The sequence below is a fragment of the Columba livia genome, chromosome 21, assembly GCF_036013475.1.
Source record: "Columba livia isolate bColLiv1 breed racing homer chromosome 21, bColLiv1.pat.W.v2, whole genome shotgun sequence".
Lineage (NCBI taxonomy): Eukaryota > Metazoa > Chordata > Aves > Columbiformes > Columbidae > Columba > Columba livia.
In genome coordinates this window covers 4,236,082-4,260,233 of record NC_088622.1, presented here as the reverse complement: position 1 = coordinate 4,260,233, position 24,152 = coordinate 4,236,082, and the positions used below count along the sequence as shown (strand labels likewise).

Genomic DNA, 24,152 nt, shown 5'->3' with positions numbered 1-24,152 from the left:
GGGGGGGACGCGGGTTCCCCCGGCCCAAACCGCGCACCCGTGCGACAGGCCCATAATTAACCCCCACCACCCCACCCAGCAAGGAAACACACAACAAAATAAGTGAAAAAAAAACTTGCTGAATAAATACATACACATTTTTGACATGTCAACGATTGGCCTATCACAGCCTTCCATTTGATAACAGTTCTGACTTCACTTAACAAGATTTATTATTGTTTTATTTTTCAGATTGATTGTCCCTGCCTGGATTTTTCTCCCTTGTGCACGTGTGAGTGTGTAGCCTTGAAACAGACCTAAAAAGCACGTGGAAAGCAGCAAAAAAGGGTCAATGTTGCCTTCCTCAGGTCCATCAAATTGTATAAAGTTCCCTGCTAGAGTTTACAGGTCTAAAGCTATTCTTCCTGCATTAATGCAACCTGTCTGAGACGAACCTGGCAATTAGACAGTAAAACTGAAAACACAGAGAACGAAGATGATATTTTTTCCTAAGGACAATCATGATATTAATTTACTGCTTGTGAAACCAATTAGTCTGAGAAGCCCAGAGCGTAACACTGAGAAGCAGAGCAAATATCCCCCAGGCAACGGCAGAAAAGGCTTCTCCCAATTCCCCCTCTAACCATGGGCCTAGTCTAGGCAGATTTTTATACCTACCAGCTCACCATGATCTCTCAGCACTTTCCAAACACCCTTTTCTATCAGCCTGGACCCCACTGCAGAAGCAGGGAATTTGCATTTTGGTTTGGAATCTCAAATAAGAAACACTAAATACGGATTTCCTCTAAGTAGCAGAGAACAGCTCTCTGATGGCCTACTCAAGTTGGATGCAAAGACAATTATCAAAACTATCACTGAGAACTGGAATGAGGCCACTGGGGCCTCTGGGTTATTATCCAGACTGATCAGAGCTTTTGACAATCTGAACACGGGACAGAGCTGAGAGGACCGAGCAGTGAAGCCCTCCTGACTGATCCAGTTGTTCTCAGCCTTCCCTTTCTTAGATTTTATCTACACACACTGACATGGTCTGTGTTTGTCTGGGTACGCACACTCCTTTTAGCTACAGTAACAGAAAACAGGGAGGCTTTTATCTCTTCAGTCTAACCCCAGAGGTAAAATATCATCAGCGGACTTTCCTTTAGCTAACCAGAAGCACTTATATTGCCACTGCTGCTGTCTGACCTTTGTGATATGCTTCCAAGGACTGCAAAGAGGTAAAGAATCAGATGATCTTCAGGCTCTTATTACTGAGTTTCATCTGGTATAACATTTAACTGCTATGACTCCTGGAGTCAGCTCCCCGATTGGTTTACATTTGGAATTGTATCCAGGAATTACTGTCCAGTCCCATATATATGCTGTGGATGAAAATGGGCTTTCAGCTACTTGGAGAGGGAGCTTGTGACTTGCCTCCAAAAAGCTGCATTTCCAGTCCAAGAAAGCATTTTTGTAAAGCCAATCAATCAGTGAAGGTTCAAGTAAATCGCATTTCCAAGACACAGCGGATGAGGAGCAGAATCAAAAACGAAGGCACAGAATCTCCTTCCAAATTCTACAGCAATATTCCTAGATATTACCTGCAGTATCAGAGAGAGAGATCTTCCAGTAGTGGAGTCTTAAAATATTGTTAAAAATCAATATCCAAATAGCTTTGATCAATGCCTTAGAAACTCTCAGTAGCATTCCCTGTTTCCACTCAAAGTCAGCAGTGAGCAGGGCCAGGGAAAGGTCCTTCCTGTGAAACATGGCTCTAGGGGTCAAGGAAAGACACTGCGATATAACGGGTTCCTTTGGTGGTTGGAAGACCTTCGTGATAGTGGGTCAGGCGTCCTGGATGCATAAGGGTCCACCCCTTCCGCGGAGCTCGAATGGAGCAATTGTAGCGGAGGAACCGGCAGCCTCCTCCCTGGTGGAAACAAAATGAGACACACCAGCTTGGTAAAAGCGCTTCAGGGAAGAGGCTCTGCCTTCTCCTGGCAGCCCCTCAGGAAGTGTGAGAAGGTGCTTGGGCAATCTCCTATGTTCTGTTGCTTTCAAAAACATTTCTACCATATCCCAGTCTTTATTAGCAACCTGCGGTGTGAAGTAGCGAGATATGGATTAGGAAAGGGTTTTCAGCTGCCTGGGCTGCTCAAGGGGCCGTACTGCACTCTTGACACACTGGCACACACCTACCTCATAGTCTATTCCAACTCGGTTCAAAGCAATGTTAATGGTAAAGGTGGAAGCGTCGTGATGGGGCATTAAAGACGGCTGCTCGTCAGGTTTGTAGCGAACTACAAAGGCCAGCTCAAACTGAGCCTGCAGGAGAGAAGAGCAAAGTGCACTTCTGTTACAGGGCTATACTAGTCCATGGCTACCGAGATGCAGAGCCCGGTGTAATATTTAAAGTACATCTCACTGCTAAGAGAGAAAGGCAAAAATAAGGCAGGAAAATGTCATTGTGAAATGGCATATTTCCTGCTGCATATACTTATGTCATACTCCAGGATCAGTGCCTCCATACTGGGAAATACTGTGCATATTGCTAGAGGAGTCCAGCAGACTTTTCACAAATTTGGAACTAAAGGAGGTGCTGAGATGATCACAAGCTTTGATGCTCAACTATACATACCTTGGTATAGTATCCTGGATACAGCTTCTCAGTAATGGGTGCAATATAGTCCAGGAGAAACTTATACCATTCTCTTTCAAAACCAATTTGGTTCATGTGTATGTCAATAGTTGGGACGTTCTCATATCCTCCCTGTATTCTGCTGTCCTGAAACAGAACCATGAAAACACCCATTACAGGACTGAAAAGCATGTGCTTCTGGTAACTACAAATAAATATGATATTTATTTATTGGAATTTCCAGGATGGAAAACTCATTTCAAACAATAATTAAACCCTAAAGTAAACAATATCACCATCAGAAGGGCCGAACACTAAAGAGGACTCAGAAAGATTAATTCACTTTTAAGAACACAGGCAAAATCACAGAGTTTATCAAGAACAAAACCAGAGTATTTCCTCCGGTTTCCTGGTTTAACTGTGAGGCCTAATGCCTTCTTACAGGAGTCATTGCTACTACCAAATACACACAAATAATGATGTGACCCAGAAATCAAAAAGCTCCTGCTTTTTCTTACCGTGTTGTCACCTGTGGACCACTGGCCATAATGTTCCATTTCTTCCACCAGCTCATCACAGGCAGTGTCAGTGAATATGGGGAACCAGTAAACGTCTGGGCAGGGCTGCAGAAAGTAGATGGGTGAGAACAGCAGAAACAAGGGCAGGTGCTTGAGTCAAAAGGAACAAGACTAAACTGACTGTAGATTGAGTCAAAGTGGAAAGTAACTAAAACATTGAGGATAGAAATTTGTCTTCTGATTTACACACCTCACTTCCACTTAAGAGAGCTGGAAATACACTTCTACAAAAATGATTTAGCTCTAGATATACTTTCAAGGTCACATTTCCTCTGGATCTGAAAGACTACGAGGTCATGCTGAACCGCTTATTCCCAAGAATGACAATAGTGATGATATCAGCATTGTCCTGACACCAATCTCCCATTCTGATGGATAAGAGCAATGTTTTCTTACCACTTCTACCAATTTCCCTTTCAGCGCTGCTGTGTAGTTTTCATGGATGTACTTTTCTCTCCAGTCCTGCAGTTAAAGGATAAGAAAACCAATTATCTCTGTGAGGCCTGCTAAAAGAGGGAATGAAAGGCCAGGCACTTGTGCGGGAGTATTTCACAGGCTTTAAAGATCCAGATATTATAAATTGCATAAACACCTTCTCTTTAAATTCTGTGACTATGCTACTCATCTCACCTGAGAGACATCGTTATTACAAAGCCTGGACCCTCCTTATTGGTGAAGCTACTCACCAAATCTTCACACGCCACGTTGTTAAGACTGCAGGTTATCTCACCTCAGGATTGCTGAATATCTGCCAGAGGTCATTGTGGAGGTGAGTTGTCTGATAATTCTCCAGGGACAGTATGTGTCCAAACTGATGCCGATTTGTCAGGTACATAAAGACTCCCTGCAGAACAGAGGGAAACAATCAAGCTTTGTTTCCAGGCCCCACATTTCTGTAAACCACTGAGATTAGGTTTTTCCTTCTTACCCTGTCAATCCCATTTAGAACAGCCATGAATAGGCCCAAGAACAAAAATGTTATCTGCATTTAGCGGTCCCTGGCTCTGTGTGGTTTCACAGCAAGATAGAAATCCTGCACCGTTCCAAGCCTGCACAGCACTGAGCAATGCCAGCTCATCCTGTCCCACGCCCCAGCAAAGCTGAATGCCTCGAAAATACTCGATCTTGCCACCTCCACCCTGGCACGCAGCTCTCCCCTGCCAGCCTCTCCTCGACTGACCTGATTCCGAACGTTGTGGCAGAAAGCCATGTCAGCATCCAGCTTGCCACTGTGGAACAGATCTGTCTGGTCAAGCTCCGATCGCAGAGCCTTGGCTTTAATCATGTAAACGCTGCTGATGTAGGGAACATTCCAAAGCCCGCTGAAACACAGGGGTACAAGAGTAAGATTTGAAATACCACTAAGAAAGGAACTGCTGGAACTCTTAAAGCCTTACTCTGATCATAAGATAATCTGCCCAAAGTAGGTTATGGTCTCTGCTGAGGGGAGAACATAAAGCTGCTTCCAAATGGGAGTCCAGACTTATTTTCCTTTTCTATACACAAAGACTGTGGTTCTTTGACATTAGCTGGTTTGATGATAATGTGCTGCAGCACACTTTATATTTGAGGGATTATATCAGCAAGAAACATTTTTGCAAACTCACACCCTCCGCCTTTGAACAATATCCACATAATCTTCCGAACGGGCGTAGTATCCATCAGGGCTCAGCGCACCCCAGAAATTTGACCACAGCTTCTCATGACGGCTCACCAGCGGGGCAATCACCATCCTGTGAGCACAAACAAAAAGGAATCGCAGGACAGGATGTTACCACAGGAAGGAAAATATTTACAAACCACAGAACTGTAAGAGCTGGATTCTCCCTCACAGAGTTGCTGCTTCTGTCAACTCTGTTGAAATGAAATTCCACATAAGAAAGGGCAAATATTGTCACAATCTCCTATCTAACTGTACCCTGCAACAGGTCCCTTAGAATCTGATTTGTTCTAGTGACTATACAAAGACAAAACTAGGGATGATTTACATCTACTGCCTAAAACCCAGGGATTACAACTACAGTAAAAAAAGACCAAAGAAGAGGAGTCTCTCTAACATTCCATCTCTGACACATTTCTCCTTACCGCCTTACACATCTCAGTGATTAAAGAACTCATCGTATACCTTCTGTGAAGGGTGACCAGTAAGGATTGCTCAGAGCAAAGAACTCACTTGTTCTGTTCGATCAGGATCCTTAGAGTCTCCGTGTTCTTCAGAACTATCTCAGCATCCAGGCTAAAGTAATAGTCACAGTCAGGATCCTTTCTGCACAAATCCCTATAGCCAGAGAAAAAGAAAAGTCACATCAAAATCCTCTTAGAACACAGCAAGACATGGGACAGAAAACCTTGTAGACTAAAGGTCTTCTTCTGGGTGCTCAGAGAAGTTCACTTTAACCTAACAACTCAGAAGGCTAGCATAGAACAAGCACATCAGAGTCAGGATCCAATAGCACACACTGAGACACGGCCAAAAATCAATATTTAGCAAACTGTTTCTCCAGCACAAACTGAAGAGGTTCCCATTTACTGTCAGCCCAAATACAGACCTGAGCTCAAACACCTCCCAGTCACAGACAGGAAGATACCCTGCCACTACCTTTTAGTTTTACTACTGCACTTCTCTTCAGGGATACAGGGGCATATTCTTTGTGATCTGTGACTGGGCACATAGACTGCTTGATGAGGGTGGGAGGTACAGGGCTATCGTCTAACAGAGCAAAGGACCAGGGAGAACTTGGTTTCTGAAATTGGAGAAAGGGAGCTGGCATTTGGCCTGATTTTTTCCCCAACATATAACGGGCAGGGGTAGTTAAAGCTATGAAAGTTGAAAGAAAAGGGTAATTGAAAGAAGAGAAGCATCCACTTGACAGTGACAATACTCCGAAAAACTGGACTGCCTTAGTCTGGACACAGGCTGACTCCACCAGCCATCAAGTATGGCCTCTTCACTTACATGCCCAAGTTACGTGCCACAGCATTCTCCACCTCATCATCTGGTCCAATCATTTTGATGGCTAGATATTCTTTGCCATGCTCTTCAACAAAAGAGTCCACCTGCATGGAGTGATGTTCCTCCTATGCCAAAGGAAAAATAAGGAAAAATAGATGAGATGGGTTCACCCCAGGCTGCTCAGCCTCCTGTTCTTGAAAATGCCAAACCAGACGAGCAACTACTCTTCCAATTTCCACATCTTTACATCTGGACAGAGCTATTTTATAGGTGCCATTGCAGATGAGACCTGGGATTACAGAGTCTGGAAGCCTAGTCAAAGTCTGCAAAGGTGCCCCCAGGACAGGAGGACATATACATTTTCCCCACATTTGCTAAGACCTTCACAGGCCAACATTACTTACGTGGTTATGAATGAAGAGCTGGATTCGTTGCTTTGGGTAATGAAGGTTACGAAGCCGTAAGAAAAACTGGGAGAGGAATGGGGTGGGCTGCTCGATGAAAATGCCGATCAGAATAATTGGCAACGCTTCATCCTACATTCAGTAAGAGAAGTGATGGTTCAGGTAACACATCAGACACGTAAGATCCCATTGTAAGACCTGTCTTGAGAGCTTTGAATAAACATCAGCATTACCTTAAAGCCTGTGAGGCTGCGCAGACCTTCATCACACACAGTGCAGCCCGTCTCAAATGTCCATATTTGAGGAATGTAGTTCCCCAGGTAGTTCAGCTGCAGCTGCAGAAGTGAATTTGCCATGTTAGGCATTACAGAGCAGGGGAGTTTCTCTGCATCCACCCCCAGTGTAAGATCACGTTTCATCAGAACATCATTTAACTTCTTCTTGGACTAAAGAATCTCAAAAGCATGATAGCCTGAGGGTATAATTACATGCTGATCTTTGAACCAGGCCCATCTTGCAGCTATGGACCTGGACCACTTATTGTTTCTCAGATGTAGATAGGAAAGTCAGTATACGGGAAGACAGTAAACTGATACACTCAAGCCTAAAGGATCACTGCAACAAATACATACCAAATCTTTCCCGCAGGACACCCACTTACCTTGGTGGGTCCATTTCCATGAATCACCACGGGCAGAGTGTCATATAACAAGTTTCTTGCTCTCACTCGTGAGTTTTCAAACTTCATAACTACCTCATCTGCAAATGACATTGACATCGTGTTATCAGAGGAAGGCTTTTATTGATAATCCAAGCTCCATTGTTATAATGAGCACAAGAGCCAAAAACTACACTTTCATAATAATTTTTTACCCGACTGGAACAAAGACGGAGTCGTGCAAGACTCTAAAGTGAAAAACATTAGGCAGTAGTGTCAGGAGAGTAAAGGAATCACTTTTGCCAGGACTAGCAAAACCAATTAGCAGGTGGTAGGGTCAGTGAGCAGCACAGACAGCGTCTGGCTGCATCTCGCATCCTGTGCATTCCACACACTGCTATGGAGCGGACAGACAGGAGAGCCTCAGGCAGGGCTGTGTGTTACTGCTTGCACTGAAGTCCCTTCCCAGCCTCAATCCCCAAGGCTAATGCAATCTGACATGCTTGGAGATCAAAGGGGCAAGGAGCTGTAAGATGGAAAACCTGACCTGCATTTCCCCAAGTGAATAGGGAATTACAATGAGAAACTAATTTGTTGCAGTGGAATTGCAAATAAATCCCAGAACTCTGGCAGAGGCTTTTTACTGAGGCTTATTCTGCAGGGACAGGAATTTCCGAAATTTAATCCCTTCAGCCACAACACAACTTTATTTCTGGTGTCGGCATGCAGTTGTATTCCAAGGAGAAATGAGCTTCCTTCTTTTATCTCACCTAATGCTCCATTTAGGTTTTGGAAGATCCGGCTTCTCTGGTCTAGACTGATGTTGATACTTTCCTTTAAAAGAATTAGATAAATAACCTTAATTAAAACACGTGGGCATCCTTTCTTTACATGTGAGAGACCCGACTTTGAGTGAAGATATATGACATTCCTGTACTCATTTCCATACTCTCCAGGCTCTGAAGCCTATAATACTCCCAGCTAATCCTCATTTTCACTTGAATCTGGGACAATTCGCCATTTTCTAAAACAATTTAAGCATATTATACTATGCAAAACCATGCAAATAAACAGTTTAAAGCTCTCGTGGGTGCACCAATAATAATATGCATCATATTAATGAAGTACACTTGCAGCACAGTCATATAAAACCCACATATAATATGCAGGAACGCCAAGATAGCAAAAACACCTGCTGTGAAGACGGCTTCTTGCCATCTATCCACAGGGCAAGCGTTACCCCAAATGTTGCCCCAGGTATGGGTGTCAAACCAGAACACAGTCAGGGTGCAAGGGCAGCTTGTACAGTCTTTGCTTTTATTCCTTGCTGCAAGTCACATTCTGACTAGATTTTTGTCAGATTAAAATCCAGCTGATTTAACAGAGTCAGTGTCCCCCCGGGCACCTATTGAGACGGATTACTGGAAAGGACAGCAGGGCGCTAACATCCGCTCTCTGAATGCCAAGTCAGTGGAATTACTCAGCCTTTGTGTGGCACAGGGCCAGAACTGCAGATGAGAACATTAAAGGAACTGGCCATGTTAAAACATCACAGGCCACATTCAGATTTGGGGAAGTAAAAAAGTGCAGCTGTTCTGAATTTTTTGCCAGCCCTGCTGGTAAAAAAGCGCAACTCCTTCTCTCTCTCCTTCTAATGCTCCCTCTTGACGTTGCTGTCACAGTTTGCCTTCTTCGTTCCCATGCATTGTGCTGTCCCTCAGGGACAGGCTGCACCGCATAACGCAGAACTGGGCAGGGACAACAGAAGCAGAATCAGTCACACTTCAAGTTTGGGTTTCACATCCCCTGGGTTGAGGCTGGTGAGTTCTGCCACACTCAAGAGCTTTAAACACCAGCACACACAGATACCAGCATGAGTTTCCAGCAAGACTTGTTTTAAGATACCTTGACTTTAAAGATAAAAACTGCTAATAATAGAACCAAGGTGTAGCAGCTAGAATGCAAATTTTCAGAAGGGAAATGGGTAACTAGACATACTACTGGCCTTTTCCATGTAAGGATGACAGAGTAATAATTAAGGGGCAATATGTATGCAATTAATTTCTTTTACCGTCAGCAGGGACACTACACAGAGGATTAACAGCAATGCTTCTCAGACAACTTCTAATCTCAAAATCCAGCTATGCCTACCCTTTTTTCTGGATCCAAGAAGACATTGGTATAGAAGAGCTGGTCACTGTCATCATCCTTCCCTTTCCACTCCTCCACAAGTTTCTTTAGGTTTGGAGCATAACCTATGAAACCTGTGGGAATAAGTATGAAGATGTGTTGCAGCCCAGACAACTAAAAAAGGAATGTTCTCCTCTAGACACATGCTCTCACTTCCTTCACACAAAGTCTCGCTCCACTCTGCAGTGCTGCAGGGTTATACCAGCTTTCAGCAAAAACATGTATAGACCACACTTCCTGACTCGGAATGACACCAGGATCAAATATGTAACCTTTAGCATCAGAAAAGCTCCATCTATAGAGATGCTTTTTCCACAGCTAGTCACTTGCTACTTCTCCCAAAGGCCCTCTAATAGAAGGAAAAAGCTGAGAGAGGTTCTCAGCTAAAAAAAGATTCTGCATCTTACCTCCAGAACCCAGGAAGCGCTTTCCATCTCGCACCTGAGGGTACTTGGCTTCCAACTTTCTGTCAGGATAGATGTAGTTCTCTGCTGAGAAGACCACCTTGCTCTTGGCTTGTTTGAACTTCTTCAGCAGTTCTGTGGGGCCTGATGCAAAGAGCACATCATAGCTAGAGCAAAAGACAGACAAGAAAGGGACAGAAAAGTATGGGGTCACAAAACCAGATCAGCACAAAAAGTTTCTAGGAACAGCAACTTCTTTAGGAATCTCTTTCTTTTAGTTCTGCTTCACAGTATTACTGTCCATTTCCCTTTCCACATTTCTCCAGCAGACTAAGTCTTGCTCTCAGGATTGTGTTGCAGCCTGCCTCACCTTATAAAACAAATAATTCTGGTAAGAAAGGCCTGCCTAGGATCCATTTAAATTGTCTGCTCATTCTCTGCAGATGGAGGCAGCCAAATTCCACCCTGGCAGGAGCAGGTATAACACTATCAACTTTATGCAAGAGCTGGAATCAGCCTGTTCTGGTCAGACCTTCCCAGCTGCCACGGATGCAGCTCTGAGCCACTCTCTGGCAACCACAGAGAATTCAGGGGGAAAAAAATGGAGGAGGTCTGGACACACCTTCCAAAAGCAATCTACTTCACAGTTCATTTCTTCTTAGTAAGAACCCGTCCAAACAGCCTTATGATTCAGTTCATGGCAAATACTTTCCAACCCATTACCTGTCTATGAAAAGGATGATCAAGTCTTCCTTATCTGCATACTGCTTCAAAGCCGATTTCAAGAGACGAACCTTCTGCCCACCTCCTGCTGGCTTCTTGTCATCTCCACCCTGCCATTCCTCATCCAGCCCCAGCACCTAAAGAACGACAGGCGCAGGGTCTATTGAACAGGTCACCTTCCCAGCAAGACTCACAGGAAAGGACCACAACACACAACCCTACTGGTCTTGATAACTCCCAGTACAAATCCCTTTGACCAGCCACCACTGAGCCATCACCTGGATTTTGTAGTCGAAGAATTGGGCTGATCTTCTAAAGCGCTGGAATCCCTCGGTCTGCTTGGTGGCAACAGTAAGAACCAGCAGGTTTTCTGCATACAGGAGAAAGCACAAGAGACACATTCAACTTGCACGGTGTCCACTACCAGCTGTTCCATATTTAACTGAGGAGCTTTACTATCAGATATGGAGCCAAGGTAGGGAACAACGGCCCTAAAAGTACTTGACAGATTTGACAAAGAGACATCAAAATCCAGCCAAGAAGAAGCAAAGTGACTTTCCCACTACATTCTTAAAGTCGATCATGAATCCAGCAACAGAACCAAGGAGGCCTGACTTTTGCAGTCTCTGCTGTTCACGGCCACAGGTTACATCCATTCTACATAACATCAGACCAAATAACGCGTGGACATAGCTGGTGTTTTACTGGAGGAACTATCACAGGGGACAGAACAGGGCAAAGGTGCCCTCAAATTTCAGTCTGATTGAAGAACTCAACACTAACTGCAGCACAAGCAAGACTGTTCCTTTGCAGTGGAGATTAGAACTTGGTGCGGGGTATAAAATGGGAGACTGTAAGAAGACACAATTTCATTGCCTGAGTTATGAGCTAGAAAAAGAAAATATAATGCATTGAGTGTTTTTTTTGCCCTGCTATTGAAAGCTACAATTCTCTTCTCTCACATAGGGTATGGAGAAAATTAAACTTGAGATAAATAATTGAACTACTACAAAAATGCCCATTTGGAATTCATCTATTTAGTGCAATTGGCTTCCTGTCCCCCACAGAGCTGCTTTTTTGTCACTCAGCATTGACTGGGTGTAGGGAACACTAAAGTTACGCTGAATGTTATTATTCCCTCTCCATGGCTGGTCCAATTATCTTCTGCATTCCTGAGGCGTTTTTCAGATTTTTTCATACATATACAATATGAATTTAATTCTGCCATAACTTTCATTTACATTCTCCTCCTAAACTTGCTTTTCATTTCCAGTCCCTTAAAAATGACAAAGCTAAATTCAGAAGTTCCCTTTCAGAAGTTTCTCTATAGTCCCACTGGAATATGATTTTTATGTGGAAGCTCTGGTTTCTTCATTGTGATGATTAAATGCTCTACTTCATCTTAACACTCCAGCTTAAGTAGGAATTCACATAGGCTCTGGCAGCAGTGCTTAAATGTGAATCCTGGCCATTTGATTTTAACATCAGAAAATACCAGGAAAAACTAAAAGCACATTTTCTTGGCTTGAGCGGGCTTCTTTGGAATAATGATTTTTTTCAATGGATGTACCAGATGCATCTTCCTAGTGTAACAAAACTGATATTGTTTGATCTTTGGGAGGAAGGATCTAAGAGCTTGAGTCCTAGACAGAGCTGACAAAGGCAGGGGGTCATCTCTAATTGTATTTTCTTAGACATTCACAGGAAGGGAGTAACAAATAAAAGAATACTAATCCTGCATTTGTGTGGTTTTTAAAAGCAGATTTTTAGATGAAGTGCATTCCTAATCCAGCTCCTACAGCACATTCCAGTTCCTTGTGTCCTGTCCAGTCAGAGGGTACAAACAAATGAGTAAAATATCTCTCTCCCCAGGGAACACGTTAAAGCCATTATAGTTTCTCGCCACAAACCATGGCAGCTTTGTTAAAGGGCTCGGAGCTCGTGGTTTCTGAGAACGCGAAGATCATGCTGCCAATGCAGAGTGGGGCAAATGTGGGCCTGCCAGAGAGGAATGTGAAGACAAACATCAAATTCTAGTACCTGAAAGGAGAGGAGAAAGCATATGATAACGATAAGAGAAGAAAGAAAAGAGCCTGACCACTATGTAATTATTTCAGCCTGAATTCTCAGACATCTCATGTTAAACGAATCGCTAATTCATTTTTATGTCGCCACCCAAAGAAAGCAACCAGCTGTTTATGATCCGACTGTCAGAAGTTTGCTGGACCAGATGCGAGAGCTAAAGGCTCACACGGACAAACGGGAAGCGGTGTCCCACTTCCAAGACAGAAAAGGTTTCACCGTGCAGCTCGTGAACTCACTGATGCACGGAAAAGCAGGAGATACCGTCCTCCCCAGCAGAATTTCACGTTACAGATTCCCTTCTTATTATTCATCTGGTGGGGTAGAACTCTGAGAGACATGAAGTTCAGTTTCTGTTCTGAAAAATCTCTGCAGTAGCAAGAGTTTTCCATCCCAAGAGACATTCTTTCTGTCCAGTACTACGAGCTTGTGCTGAGCTACACTGCCCCCGCTCTTTCTCCTTTAACCCTTTTTGCTCTTTCTCAAAGATTTTGCTGAACACTAGTGCAGCAGATTGGTATTTTGGGAGACAGAGCAGTAACTCTTTTAATCTCAGTCCCACACACAGGCATTTTAAAATCTCCAAAAGCAGATTTATGCTTCCCTATTTTCTGTGTCACAGTTACTTTTCATATGTAGAAACAGCAGCCTGTTCTGTCAGGCTGGGCCTCCTGGGCCCAGGGACTCCTTGGGCCATGCTGACAATTAGAAATAGTACAAATACAGCTGCATTTCAGGACAAGGAATGAATTTATCCCCAGGCTGTGCTGTGGGCAATCTTACTGTGCCCCTTCCTACTAAGATAGTGTCCAAGAAAATACCATTAATACAGAGATCAAATAGAAAAAAAAAACAAAAAAATCAGTGCACAATTTAATAGTGGATACAATCTCTATTAAATTTACATTTATGAAAGTTTTTTTAAAGATTCTATTAACTACAAATAACTATGCTTAGAACTTTTGCAGAGATCTAAAAGAATGTACAAGAGAGAAGACAGGTATCATTAGTCTCATATTACTCTGAGGAAGCTGAGGCACAGAAAAGGTAAGGCATTTTTTCTCTGAGCCATGCCAGAAGCAATGGGTTCAAGAAGCAGTTAATTCCAAATCCCTCTTCCTAATCAACATACTTAATTGTCTTTTCCCACCACCCAATTTTATATCTCTAGTGCACTCTAAAACCTTACTAAAAACCTGGAAGATTTGGGATGTGTAAGGAAAACAGGATAGCACAGAGAGATTAACTTCTTCTATTTGTCTGCTAGTTATCCTAAATGCTGAATTGTTTTTAGTTATGCCATTGTAGCTAAAGTACTCCCAACGCTCCCATGGATACACATTAACTGCATTATTGTTAAGTAATACATACTAAGGGAAATTATACCAGAATCACACATTGTGAAGGGAAATATTGTAGGTAACAAGATGAAATCTCCACTTAATTGCCACTTCTCTAATGAAGCCAGAGATAATTATTCAAACTTCTTGGCAGAGTGACAGTGTGTGAACCTCTTTGTCGGCCTGGCTGACATTCTGTAGCTGCCCTGATCCTCTACTGTTTACCAATTACCCTTCACAGCATCTACCAACTGTTTATGTTGGGGATAGATTTACGTTATTTTCGGAGCATCCCGGATCTCAGGGCACATTGTGGCCAGTCTGGGATCAAATGCTTTCTGTTACCAAACTCTTGAACTGAGCAAGTTAAAAAGCAGGAAGGGCTGACCTGGGTGGGACGCACCCCAAGGAGCTGGGATTACTTTAGTGGGATGAAATGGGTGTCCAAGGCTCACCTCAAACTCAGAGCTACGAGCACTAGTCTGGTAGCTGAGGCACTCGAGGAGCATGTGCAGACACCCCCGCCAGCTTCGCACCCCTGAGAACTCAGCTCAGGCTCAGCCAAAGGGTTCAGACTCCACAGTCTCGCTCGGGCCACGCACAGGACAGCGGTGGCACCTCCAGCCCGGCCACCAGCTCCCCCCGCAAACTCCCCCCTTACCTTCCTGTGCGGAGGCGCCGCCGCCCCCCGGCCAGAGCAGCGCCAGCACCGCCCAGGGCAGCAGCACCGCCGGAGGCACCATGGAGGCGGCCCGGGAGCCGACACCGACCGGCGGCTCTAGAAAGCTCCGGAGCTGCCGGAGCCTGTGCCACGCACCAGACCCGCCCGGCGGGGACGGGCGGAGGAAGCGGGAGGCGGCGGCTCCTCCTCCCGGGCCTCCCCGGCCCCCGCAGGAGGCGGGGAAGCAGCTGGGGCCGCTCGGGGAGGGAGAGTAGGAACCGCTGGGGCCGAGGCTGGAGCGGAGCGAGGGAACATCTGCGCTTTGCAGGGGGAAGAAACGCATATTGAGCAAACGGGAGGCTGTGCGGGAGCAGGGGGCTCGCTCTCGGCCCCCCACTGTAGCTAATTAGTATTCTCCGTGCTTCACCATAGCATCCTCGCACAGAAGTACCATCACTGTGCACTGGGAATATTCTTGAGAGTGTTCAAAGCAGTTTTTGTTTCTACTCCCTCTCCCCAAAGCAGGAATTCCCTCATCATTACCAGGCAAACAGAATAGTCCTCATGCTGAAACGATGCACTGCAGGCAACGATCCAAGGAAATACTAGTTCTCCCTAAGGTGGCGATTTCAGGAAACTTCCTCCTGCAAAGGCGCCAGTTTCACTAAATAAAGAAAACAAAAAAGAAAACGGAGTTTCACTTCAGATTTCTGCAGTACATTGCAGGCCCTGATAAATCTTTAGCAGCCCCAACACCGTAAACCAGAGCCAAAGCAAAGGTGCTCAGCTCCTCACCTTCAAACCTCAGACAGATCTGTGACTCAATCTAGAGTTTTAAAAACTGCAAGTTTCTCATTTTAATGAAGTTAAAGCTCTCCATTCTAAAACGAAAGGGGTTTTGCACACTAGAAATCATGAATGCATCATTGTTTATACTGCTGTTACTCAGACTGCTCCCTATTTGACAGCTCTGTTTGCATTTTGCAGCTATGCCAACCCAGCAAGCATATTATTTTTCCTGTTTCTATGTTTGTCCTGCTTTGTGCGCCCTGGCTGGGGTGGGCTGGGCCTGTCTTTGTAAGCAGAGGCAGCTGCCAGTGCAGATGTTCCGAGGAGTACGTGCAACACGTGCTCCCAGCACAGCAGCAGCTTCCTAACAACTGGAAGGCTCAGAGCTCAGTTTTTCAAGCAGCCTCAAACCGCAGCGACATGCACAGAACAGGGTCTCACCCGCCATTTTTACAGATTCCAGCCCGACCCAAAGCGAACAGCTAATTTGCGGGAATAAGTTAAGAAAGCGTCTCCTCTGCTTCCCCTTTGCTAAGCTGGCTCACTGGTTCTGTGCTGTCAGGAATTTCACACTTTATTTTCACTCACATTGTTTCTGTTCGGCTTGCTGTTCTCCTTGCAGAGCTCAACTGGACTACAGAGCTGTCTGCGGCCTCATGTGCACATGTAAATCACGTCAAGTTTTTTCCTCTATTTACTACACAGTGGAATAAAGTTTAACGGAGTATAATTCGCTTTCCCACACCGGGCTCTGCTGCGGTAACAGGAGCAAATTGCCACTGGAATTATGGAAAACGCCTCCAGATTTTTCCCGCCACGGACAGAACCGCGGCCGTGGGCTGGAATGGGCTGGGGCTGCCGCCTGACAACGCGGCCACGGCGCCCGGGCCGTCTCGCCCGGGCCGTCTCGCCCGTCCCTCTGTCGGCGGCCGGGTAGGGGCGGCGGCGGCCCGGAGCCTGGGGAGCCGGAGCCGGGGGGTCGGACCGGGTCCCATCTCCCGGGCGGCGGGGCGGGCCGCGGCTTCCCGCCAAGCGCCTCCTCACAGGGCAGTGCGCCGGGGCTGTCGCAAAGCGCCGCAAAGCGCGCCGGGATCGCCGCACGGCGCGGTGCTTCCGGGCGGCAGCGATGGCGGCGTAAGGGTCGCTGCGGCGCGGCGGGATCGGGGCCGGGCAGCGGGCGCGGGGAAGCGCCGAGGCCGCGGGACGGGCCGGGACTCCCGCGCCGCCCCCGCCGCCGCCCATGTGGCTGCAGCAGCGGCTGAAGGGGCTGCCGGGGCTGCTCTCCAGCAGCTGGGCGCGGCGGCTGCTGCTGCTGCTGGCGCTGCTGCTCGTCGCCTACTGGTACCTGGGGGCGGCGCGGGCGCGGCGGGGAACGGGCCGGGGGAACGAGCCCCGCGGGGCCGCCGCCCTCTGCCTGCAGGCGGCCACGGGCGCCTGGCGGGCGCAGGCCGAGCGCGGCGATGCGCTGCCGCTGCCCGAGGAGGCGGCGGGCGAAGGGGAGCCGGGGCCGGGCCTGGCGCTGGCGGGGAACGGGTTCCTGCTGCTGGACGTGGCCGCCGGTCGCCTCTGGGTGTCGGCGGCGGGATCCGGCGGCGGCCCGGCCCTGTCCACCGAGTACCCGGCGCTGGTGCGGCTGAGGGCGCTGGGCGGGCGCGGGGAGGCGCGGGCGGCGCTGGCGGCGCTGCGGGACGGGGCCGTGCGGCGGGTGCGGTGCGTGCAGAGCGGGGCCGGGCCGGGCGGCGGGGACTGCGTGACGCTGCGGGAGGAGGTGGTCGCGCACCGGAGCCGGCCGCACCTCTACCTGCAGCGCATCCTCATCGCCAACCCCACCGAGCGGGTGGCCGCCTTCGAGGCCTCGGCCCCGGCTTCCGCGCCCTCGCTGGGCGGCCGCTTCGCCACCAGCCTGGAGAAGGCGGAGGAGCGGCAGTTCCTGCTCTCCTCTGGCCGCCTGCTGCTGCCTGGGAGCACCAAGGTGGTGCTCATGGTGGTGGCGGCCAAGAAACTCGTGAGCCGGGTGCAGGTGGCACCCAAATCCCACTTCGACGAGACCCTGCTCTCCGTGGTGTACACCTCCGAGCCCATCGAGGCCTCCAGGCTGGAGGAGACCTTCAGCAAGCTGAGGGAGGCGGCCAAGAAAGAGATACTGGAGGTGATGCAGATGGGGGTGGAAGATCTTTTCCAGGAGCACCAACAGACCTGGTCAGACCTATTCATTTCAGGTAAGGGAAGTGATGATCAACTTCCAAAGTTGCTTTAGAGAGGAGCAGAAAGCTCAGTGACCTGGTTGCTCTGAGGTCTCCAGAGGCTCTGCTTTTCATGACAAGTTTCTCTCAGGGTCAGAAGGCACCTTGTGGGATAACAGAAGTGTTCCCACTTTGGAACCCAGCGTACTCTACGAAAGTGGAGTTTTCCTTACTGCATAAAGGAAACGATAGAAGAACATTTCTAACCGTAACTTGCATATCTTCAGGAACTTCACTGATTTGCCCAGCATGTCAGCTCTAAGTTGGAAATAGAGTTGACCTCTAGTGACAGTATAAAGGACAGATTTCTTCATGGGAGTTAAGGACTGTCCTACAAGGATGCTTTTTCTGAAGATTTTAATGGCCTTGCATAAAAGAGTAGCTGCCCAAGTAATGTAGGACTTGCTTTTTTATAGACAGTAAAAAGATAGATGTTCCTTTGACAGGTCATTGTTGCAGAGTTACAGTGACAGCTCCATCTGTATATCAAACTTGCCTTTAGTGGGAGCTTGGCTTTCAAAATCAAAGTAGTAGAGAGAGCGTCTAAGAAAATAAAAGGAGGCATTTCACTTCAGTGTTTCATAGGCAGAGGGTTCTTAGATGTTGTATTATCCTGTGTATTGAACAATGACGTGCATCTTTGATCTTTTTTGTTCTGGTTAATGTCTACTCCTCTGACTCTTGGTTGTTTTCTTTTATTACAGGGGTTGAAATGCGAAAGATCACAGATGCGCATACACCATCCAGTGAGACTGTTAACATGACCCTCTACTACGTGCTGTCAACCATGCCGGCTCCTCTGCTCGATCCGCTCATTAGTGGCGAGGAGAGAGAGAAAATGGAAGCCAGTTTGAACTACGCTGACCACTGCTTCAGTGGCCACGCGACCATGCACGCGGAGAACCTGTGGCCAGCAAAGCTGACCAGTGTCACCCAGATCTTGCAGCTCTCAGACCTGTGGAAGCTAACGCTCCAGAAACGGGGATGCAAGGGCCTTGTGGCAGCTGGAGTCCACGGACTTATGCAGGGAATGGTGCTGAGTTTTGGGGGTCTGCAGTTCACAGAAAACCATCTTCAGTTTCAGGCTGACCCTGATGTACTTCATAACAGCTATTCCTTACGTGGGATCCATTACAATAAGGACTTGATTAACCTAGCTGTTCTGCTGGATGCTGAAGGAAAGCCCTTCTTGCATGTGTCTGTGAAGTTCCAAGACAAGCCAGTTAAACTCTACGCGTGTGAGGCAGGCTGTATGAACGAGCCTGTGGAGCTGACCTCAGAGGCACGAGGTCACACTTTCCCAGTCATGGTGACTCAACCCATCACCCCACTGCTTTATATATCGACAGATCTGATCCACTTGCAGGACCTGAGACACACACTCCATCTAAAAGCTATTCTGGCTCATGAGGAACACATGGCCAAGCAATACCCAGGCTTACCTTTCCTGTTCTGGTTCAGCGTTGCCTCCTTAATCACATTGTTTCACTTGTTTCTGTTCAAACTCATCTACAACGAATATTGTGGTCCTGGAGCCAAGCCGCTCTTCAGGAGTAAGGTATAAGGCTGCTGCGTTTGGCTGCTGTCCACTCAGTGTAGTCAACCTCATTTTCTGTCAGCGGTGCCTGGAGAGGTTCTGTCTTGGACTGTGAGGATTTTCAGTCTCTCTTGCAACAAGTGAGCTGTGACCTCTTCTTGCAAGAAGTAGGATTAGGGCAGGGATTGGAGTGGTAGGGCTCATGAACATTAGAAAGATAAAACCATCATCTGTCCTTAAACATTTGTAAGGCTGCAGGTCAAGGCAGACAAGATGATGTTTCTCATTATGCAGGACCGGGATGCTTGTGAGAGAGCTGCTGTACTTGTCTTTACTACTGCGTGGGAATCGTGTACACTTGTCTGCCTGGTGTGACTGTGTGAAGAACACACAAGTGCAAGCTGGTGTTCTCAGGTCAAGGTGCTGACTTGTTGGGACTACTGGTAAATGTTCATAGATGTATAGACACCGTGCAGTGCTCCATCAAACCACGTTTACCACCGTCATTTTGGGGAGATGCCAAGTTAGTGTTTCTCTGATTCAGACAAAATGCATAGCTGTGTTAAGAGAAGCACTGAGTGCTTTTTACTGTGAGTTGGAGGTTCTGACTTCAAGCTCCACCGCATCTCACTTCGGTGTAAAGGATTTGAAATTGTTTTGAGTTGCCTTAGAAAACTTAGTGCTAGTAAAAACTTAGCACAGAATAGACAACAGATGGTGATTTCTGCTCTTAGTGGTGCTCTTGGTTGTGTGTTGATACAGAGTGGAAATGAATGACAAGACTGGATTTGCCATGTGAGCTAGCCATATTGTTCAGAGGCATCCCTCCTTCGGGTTGAACAGAGTTAAATGTGGCTTGTGTTTAAAAAAAGTAAAATAAAAAAGGCATGGTTAAATAGAGCTGTCAGAGGAAAAGTCCTACCATTAGATTGCTGTGGTTTTCCAAATGATAGAAAAATTTTCAGAAGGTACTGGACTAAACTCATTTAAAGTCAGTTGGCAATTTCCCTCTCAGCTCACTGGCTTTGTAATGTTGAGCCCTGGAGATCAGGCCTGATGCCAGGCAGGTCTGAATACCTGCCATCCATTGAATGAACAAGAGTGGAAGGTGCTTGTGGCTAGACAAACTAACCTAGGGAGAGGTGGAATAGATCCGTCTATCAAAGACACCTGCAGTTATAAGCCTGTGATCATGATCAGAGCCATAGTGCAAAAGGAGGAAGTGGTCAGGAGGTAATTTAAATTATTTTGTATACAGCTGCACCCTGATAATGTCCTGAAACATGTCCTTGAAACTATAAAATTATGTCCTTTTCTCACTGCTATCAGGTTGCCTTTGCCACCCACAAGTCTTGCCTTCTGCCTTTTACAGAGTGACTGGTTAACCGTTACTGCAGGTAACTGTCCTGACACTGTGCTCTGACATGCTGAGGAGCTTCACAGCTGCACACCGGGGCTGATGTAACAGCTCCTCCTCTTGACACTGCAAAAAGCCCTGCAGTGTACAGCAAACAGCTCTCTTGCCTCTTCTTAATTGGACCTGCTTAATGAAGATGATGCAGGATTTGATTCCAGAAACAGGGAGCAGAATCTTTGTAGCAGGAAGCAAGATTAATGGTATTGAAATAATGACCTGCTTCATTAATTGAATGGGAACATCCCCGTGTCCAAGTGAACTTAGTCCTGCTTTCAGCCTCCATTTGCACAAGACATGTGACAATTTTGCAGCTGAGAACAAGGACCTTTTGAAAGCAACAACCCTTTTGTGCCTTGTTAAGAGAGGAATCTGAGACTTGCAAGGTATGGTTCTTCAAGAGTTTATCCCAGAAGCTTGTGTAACAGATGTTTCTTTTTCCTTGTAAGCTGTTCAGTTCCCTAAGAGTAATCCATTTATTGAAAATACTTGAAGATATACCAGTATTTTGATTTGTTTGTTTTTTAATTTTACAGGAAAATAAAGAATGATGGTTCCCTTCAGAGAGTTAACTAGAAACCTTTAGTGTAACCTCCTTTCTGGTATACATTTTTTTAATTTATTGCTCAGGGGGAGGGAGAGGATGTTAATTTTGCTTCCACTTCAGTAACAAGTCAGTCAATTGAACTGTAGATATCTACGTGCTGGTAGCAGGTTTTTCAGCCTTTATCATTGCAGAGTGCAAAACCAATTTAAGGAAATTGTTTTCTGGATTTACACTTGGAAATGCTGATCTGCAGGTTTCCTATTCTGAGCATATTGAGACTTTGTGCATTGATTTGTTTTGGCTATGGGGGGAGACATCCCACTTTCTAGTGATTTAAAGATTGTTTGGTTTTAAAATACCAAAGCTGTTGTTTCTAAATAAATATCTTTCAGTCTAATCTGATCACCAAAGTATGGTTGGTTTTTTTTTGGTCTGTGTTCTCTCCTCACCTTGCTCCCTGCCCAGTAAAAACATCTGTGGCGAGTAGTGACTGCAAAAGTGCTTGGATTAAAAGGAAATACAGCGTGGAAAATAATACATAAATGGGTCTAAACTGGGAACAGACAATTTGGAAGGCACCGTAAGAGACTGAAACACACAGGGTGGTGCTAATCTCCCTAATTTCCCTGGCTCTGTGCAGCCTCGTTGTATCTTGAGTCATGCGGGCCAAGCTTCAGTTTTAGGAACTCAGAAATGAACCCAAGGAACAATCAAGTGGCAGATTTAATGGCCAGCAAATAATGAATCTGGCAGATTCGATGCTCCCAGTGAAAAGCCAGGGCAGGATTTAACTTTGAGTTTTTAAATAGGTTACTGTCTAGTTTCAGATTAAAAACATCCCTCAGAAAAGTAGATTTCAGTGTCTGTTATTTATCTGCAGACCATTCTGCTTACTAATTGATCTAGCATAGTTACTATCCTACAAGGCAACAAGCTAAAGACTGTGAAGCAATGGAGTACATTATAAATTGTACACTACATACATTGTGTAAAGAAATATTGGCTATTGCACTTTTACAGAACATACCAGAAGATCCTGCTCTTTCTTACTGAAGATCCATGAGCTGCTCAGGTTCTGTGAAACATCTGGCATGAAGATGGTAAGAGCTTCTAGGGAGCTGTTTCCAAGCCACCGTGATACCAGCTGGAGGCTGAGCCTTTTGATGTTCACTTGCAGAACTGCCAACAGCGTGACGCCCACCGAGTTCCAGAAAGATACGTCAGCCTGTTTAGATTAGACTGGAAAAGATGGATAAGCAATCGTTACATAAAGCAGAGATGGAACAAAAACAAAACAAAAGCTTTGAGAATGTTTTACATTAAAAATATGATGATTCTTATGAGCCTTCCCCCCATATAATAAAATAACTGTTTCAGTATTTCTGTGCAAAGAAGAAAGAGGAAAACAAAGAACAGGGTTTCTCTGTTTACAGTGTGCAAGATAGCAGAAGGTCATTCGTGAAATGATTGCAGAAACACTTAAAAAACTAAATAAAGTTCCATGCTTACAAGCACACCCATAAAACAGGAAAGTTGAAATAGTAACTGAACATCTGAAATTTATACTTGGTTGGTATTCAATGAAATGATAGTGGTATGGAAGTTAAACTGAAAAGCATAGTATGTTGTTTAGCTTGTAAATTGAGCCATTAAGAAGAGAGCCAACTAATGAATGAAAAAAATTTTAGAATCTCAGTTCTGTACTCAGTTAATCCTGATTTACACTTTGTCAGATAATAAATACAAGATGCCAGAGCAGAGTTGGGTTGATTCCATTTGAAATTCAGAATGCAGCTTTCTCAAGTGCCATTGTTTGGTAGGATAATACATTCTTGAGAAGCAGACAAAACAGCAAAGCATTATATATTTCTGCTTTCCACATGTGTGCTCCAGGCATCTTCCACCCAAATCAGTACCTACTGCCGAATGGAAGCTCTGAAAAACGGGGATTTTGCTGCTTGTTAAGACTGACGTTAAACAATAGATTTATATCAGCTTTTATGAAACCTCAAATTTGGTCTGTATGTACAATGCAACTCTGGTTATGAAACCAGCGCTATGGTATTTGTTTCAATCCTCATAAGTTTGCTCCCTGTGCATGACCTTGCTTACGGGAAAGCGATGTTTGTTGTTTAAATAACCAGTAACAGTTTTTCAGGTGAAGGGCAGGCAGATGGAAACACCCAAGGATGGAAAATTCCCATAGTAGAAATAAAATAGAAAGGAAAAGGCACAAAATGTTGCTATCAAGTCATGGATCTCGAACATCCAGTAATGAATTAGGACACTTCCTTTGAGGCAGCAGCTCTGTCGTGGTCGAAATGCCTGCTCTTGCCTGATTTGACCTGTTGGTGAAAACAGTTTACCCTTTTTCATTAAGAGGCCCACACTGCATGATACCATGGGTCAGCATGCTGATTTGGGGTGTAAAAATACTCATTTGCAATGCTACAGGAACTCTATTCTCTTCCAGGGATGTGCTACTGATCTAACAATTAAAGGTAAATAGGACAGAAATGAAGTCTGGCTCACCAGTGTTTCTCTTTTGTCGTGGACAGCTGGTTCTCTGTATCGCTTGAAACATCTTCCACTTCAAAGTGATTACAGTTTATTGAAGAAGTATGGCTCACTAAAACACATGCAACTTGAGCTAGTAAAGAAGATCCAGGTTTTCAGTCAGTACAAAGTGGCAGCTGCCATCAGTCACAAAACCAACCAGAATGAGATAGAATTTCAAGCAATCGTAGAATCAGACAATAATTAAGGTTGGAAGAGGGCCTCGAGAGATTGTCTAACTCAGCCCCGCTGACACGTCTGAATCTGTCACTGTCTGAATATATCAGATGCTGTCACTGCTGACAGACCATCAAGTATTAGAATAATTCACCTAACATTTTCCTTCTGAAAACACCTTTGTGGTGAATTTCAAGACAATGGGAAAGCAAACAGCTGCTACAGATAATATGCAACTCATTTGGAACTTTTTTTAACCAGGTTATTAACATAGTCTGG

General features: G+C 45.7%; 2 protein-coding genes and 1 long non-coding RNA gene across 3 annotated transcripts; 1 reads left to right on the top strand and 2 right to left on the bottom strand.

Annotated features, from left to right (window-relative positions):
• Positions 1 to 99: 99 nt before the first annotated feature.
• On the bottom strand, positions 100 to 14,877 carry PLOD1 (procollagen-lysine,2-oxoglutarate 5-dioxygenase 1). Its single transcript, XM_005514236.4, has 19 exons — positions 14,611 to 14,877; positions 10,806 to 10,897; positions 10,528 to 10,664; positions 9,808 to 9,971; positions 9,362 to 9,474; positions 7,981 to 8,044; positions 7,214 to 7,311; positions 6,786 to 6,887; positions 6,553 to 6,684; positions 6,152 to 6,273; positions 5,369 to 5,473; positions 4,803 to 4,928; positions 4,376 to 4,517; positions 3,926 to 4,039; positions 3,592 to 3,657; positions 3,136 to 3,240; positions 2,618 to 2,764; positions 2,179 to 2,304; positions 100 to 1,909 (listed from the first exon to the last, which is right to left on the bottom strand). Exons 1-19 carry the CDS (start codon positions 14,690 to 14,692, stop codon positions 1,754 to 1,756), a joined length of 2,193 nt encoding a protein of 730 aa, XP_005514293.2. The 5' UTR covers positions 14,693 to 14,877; the 3' UTR covers positions 100 to 1,753.
• Positions 14,878 to 16,494: 1,617 nt separating this feature from the next.
• KIAA2013 (KIAA2013 ortholog) lies at positions 16,495 to 21,542 on the top strand. Its single transcript, XM_005514349.4, has 2 exons — positions 16,495 to 17,618; positions 18,347 to 21,542. Exons 1-2 carry the CDS (start codon positions 16,640 to 16,642, stop codon positions 19,204 to 19,206), a joined length of 1,839 nt encoding a protein of 612 aa, XP_005514406.3. The 5' UTR covers positions 16,495 to 16,639; the 3' UTR covers positions 19,207 to 21,542.
• Positions 21,197 to 24,121, bottom strand: LOC135575951 (uncharacterized). The gene is made up of 2 exons (XR_010467434.1): positions 23,673 to 24,121; positions 21,197 to 22,379 (listed from the first exon to the last, which is right to left on the bottom strand). It is a non-coding gene; the product is annotated as an uncharacterized LOC135575951 (long non-coding RNA).
• Positions 24,122 to 24,152: the final 31 nt, after the last annotated feature.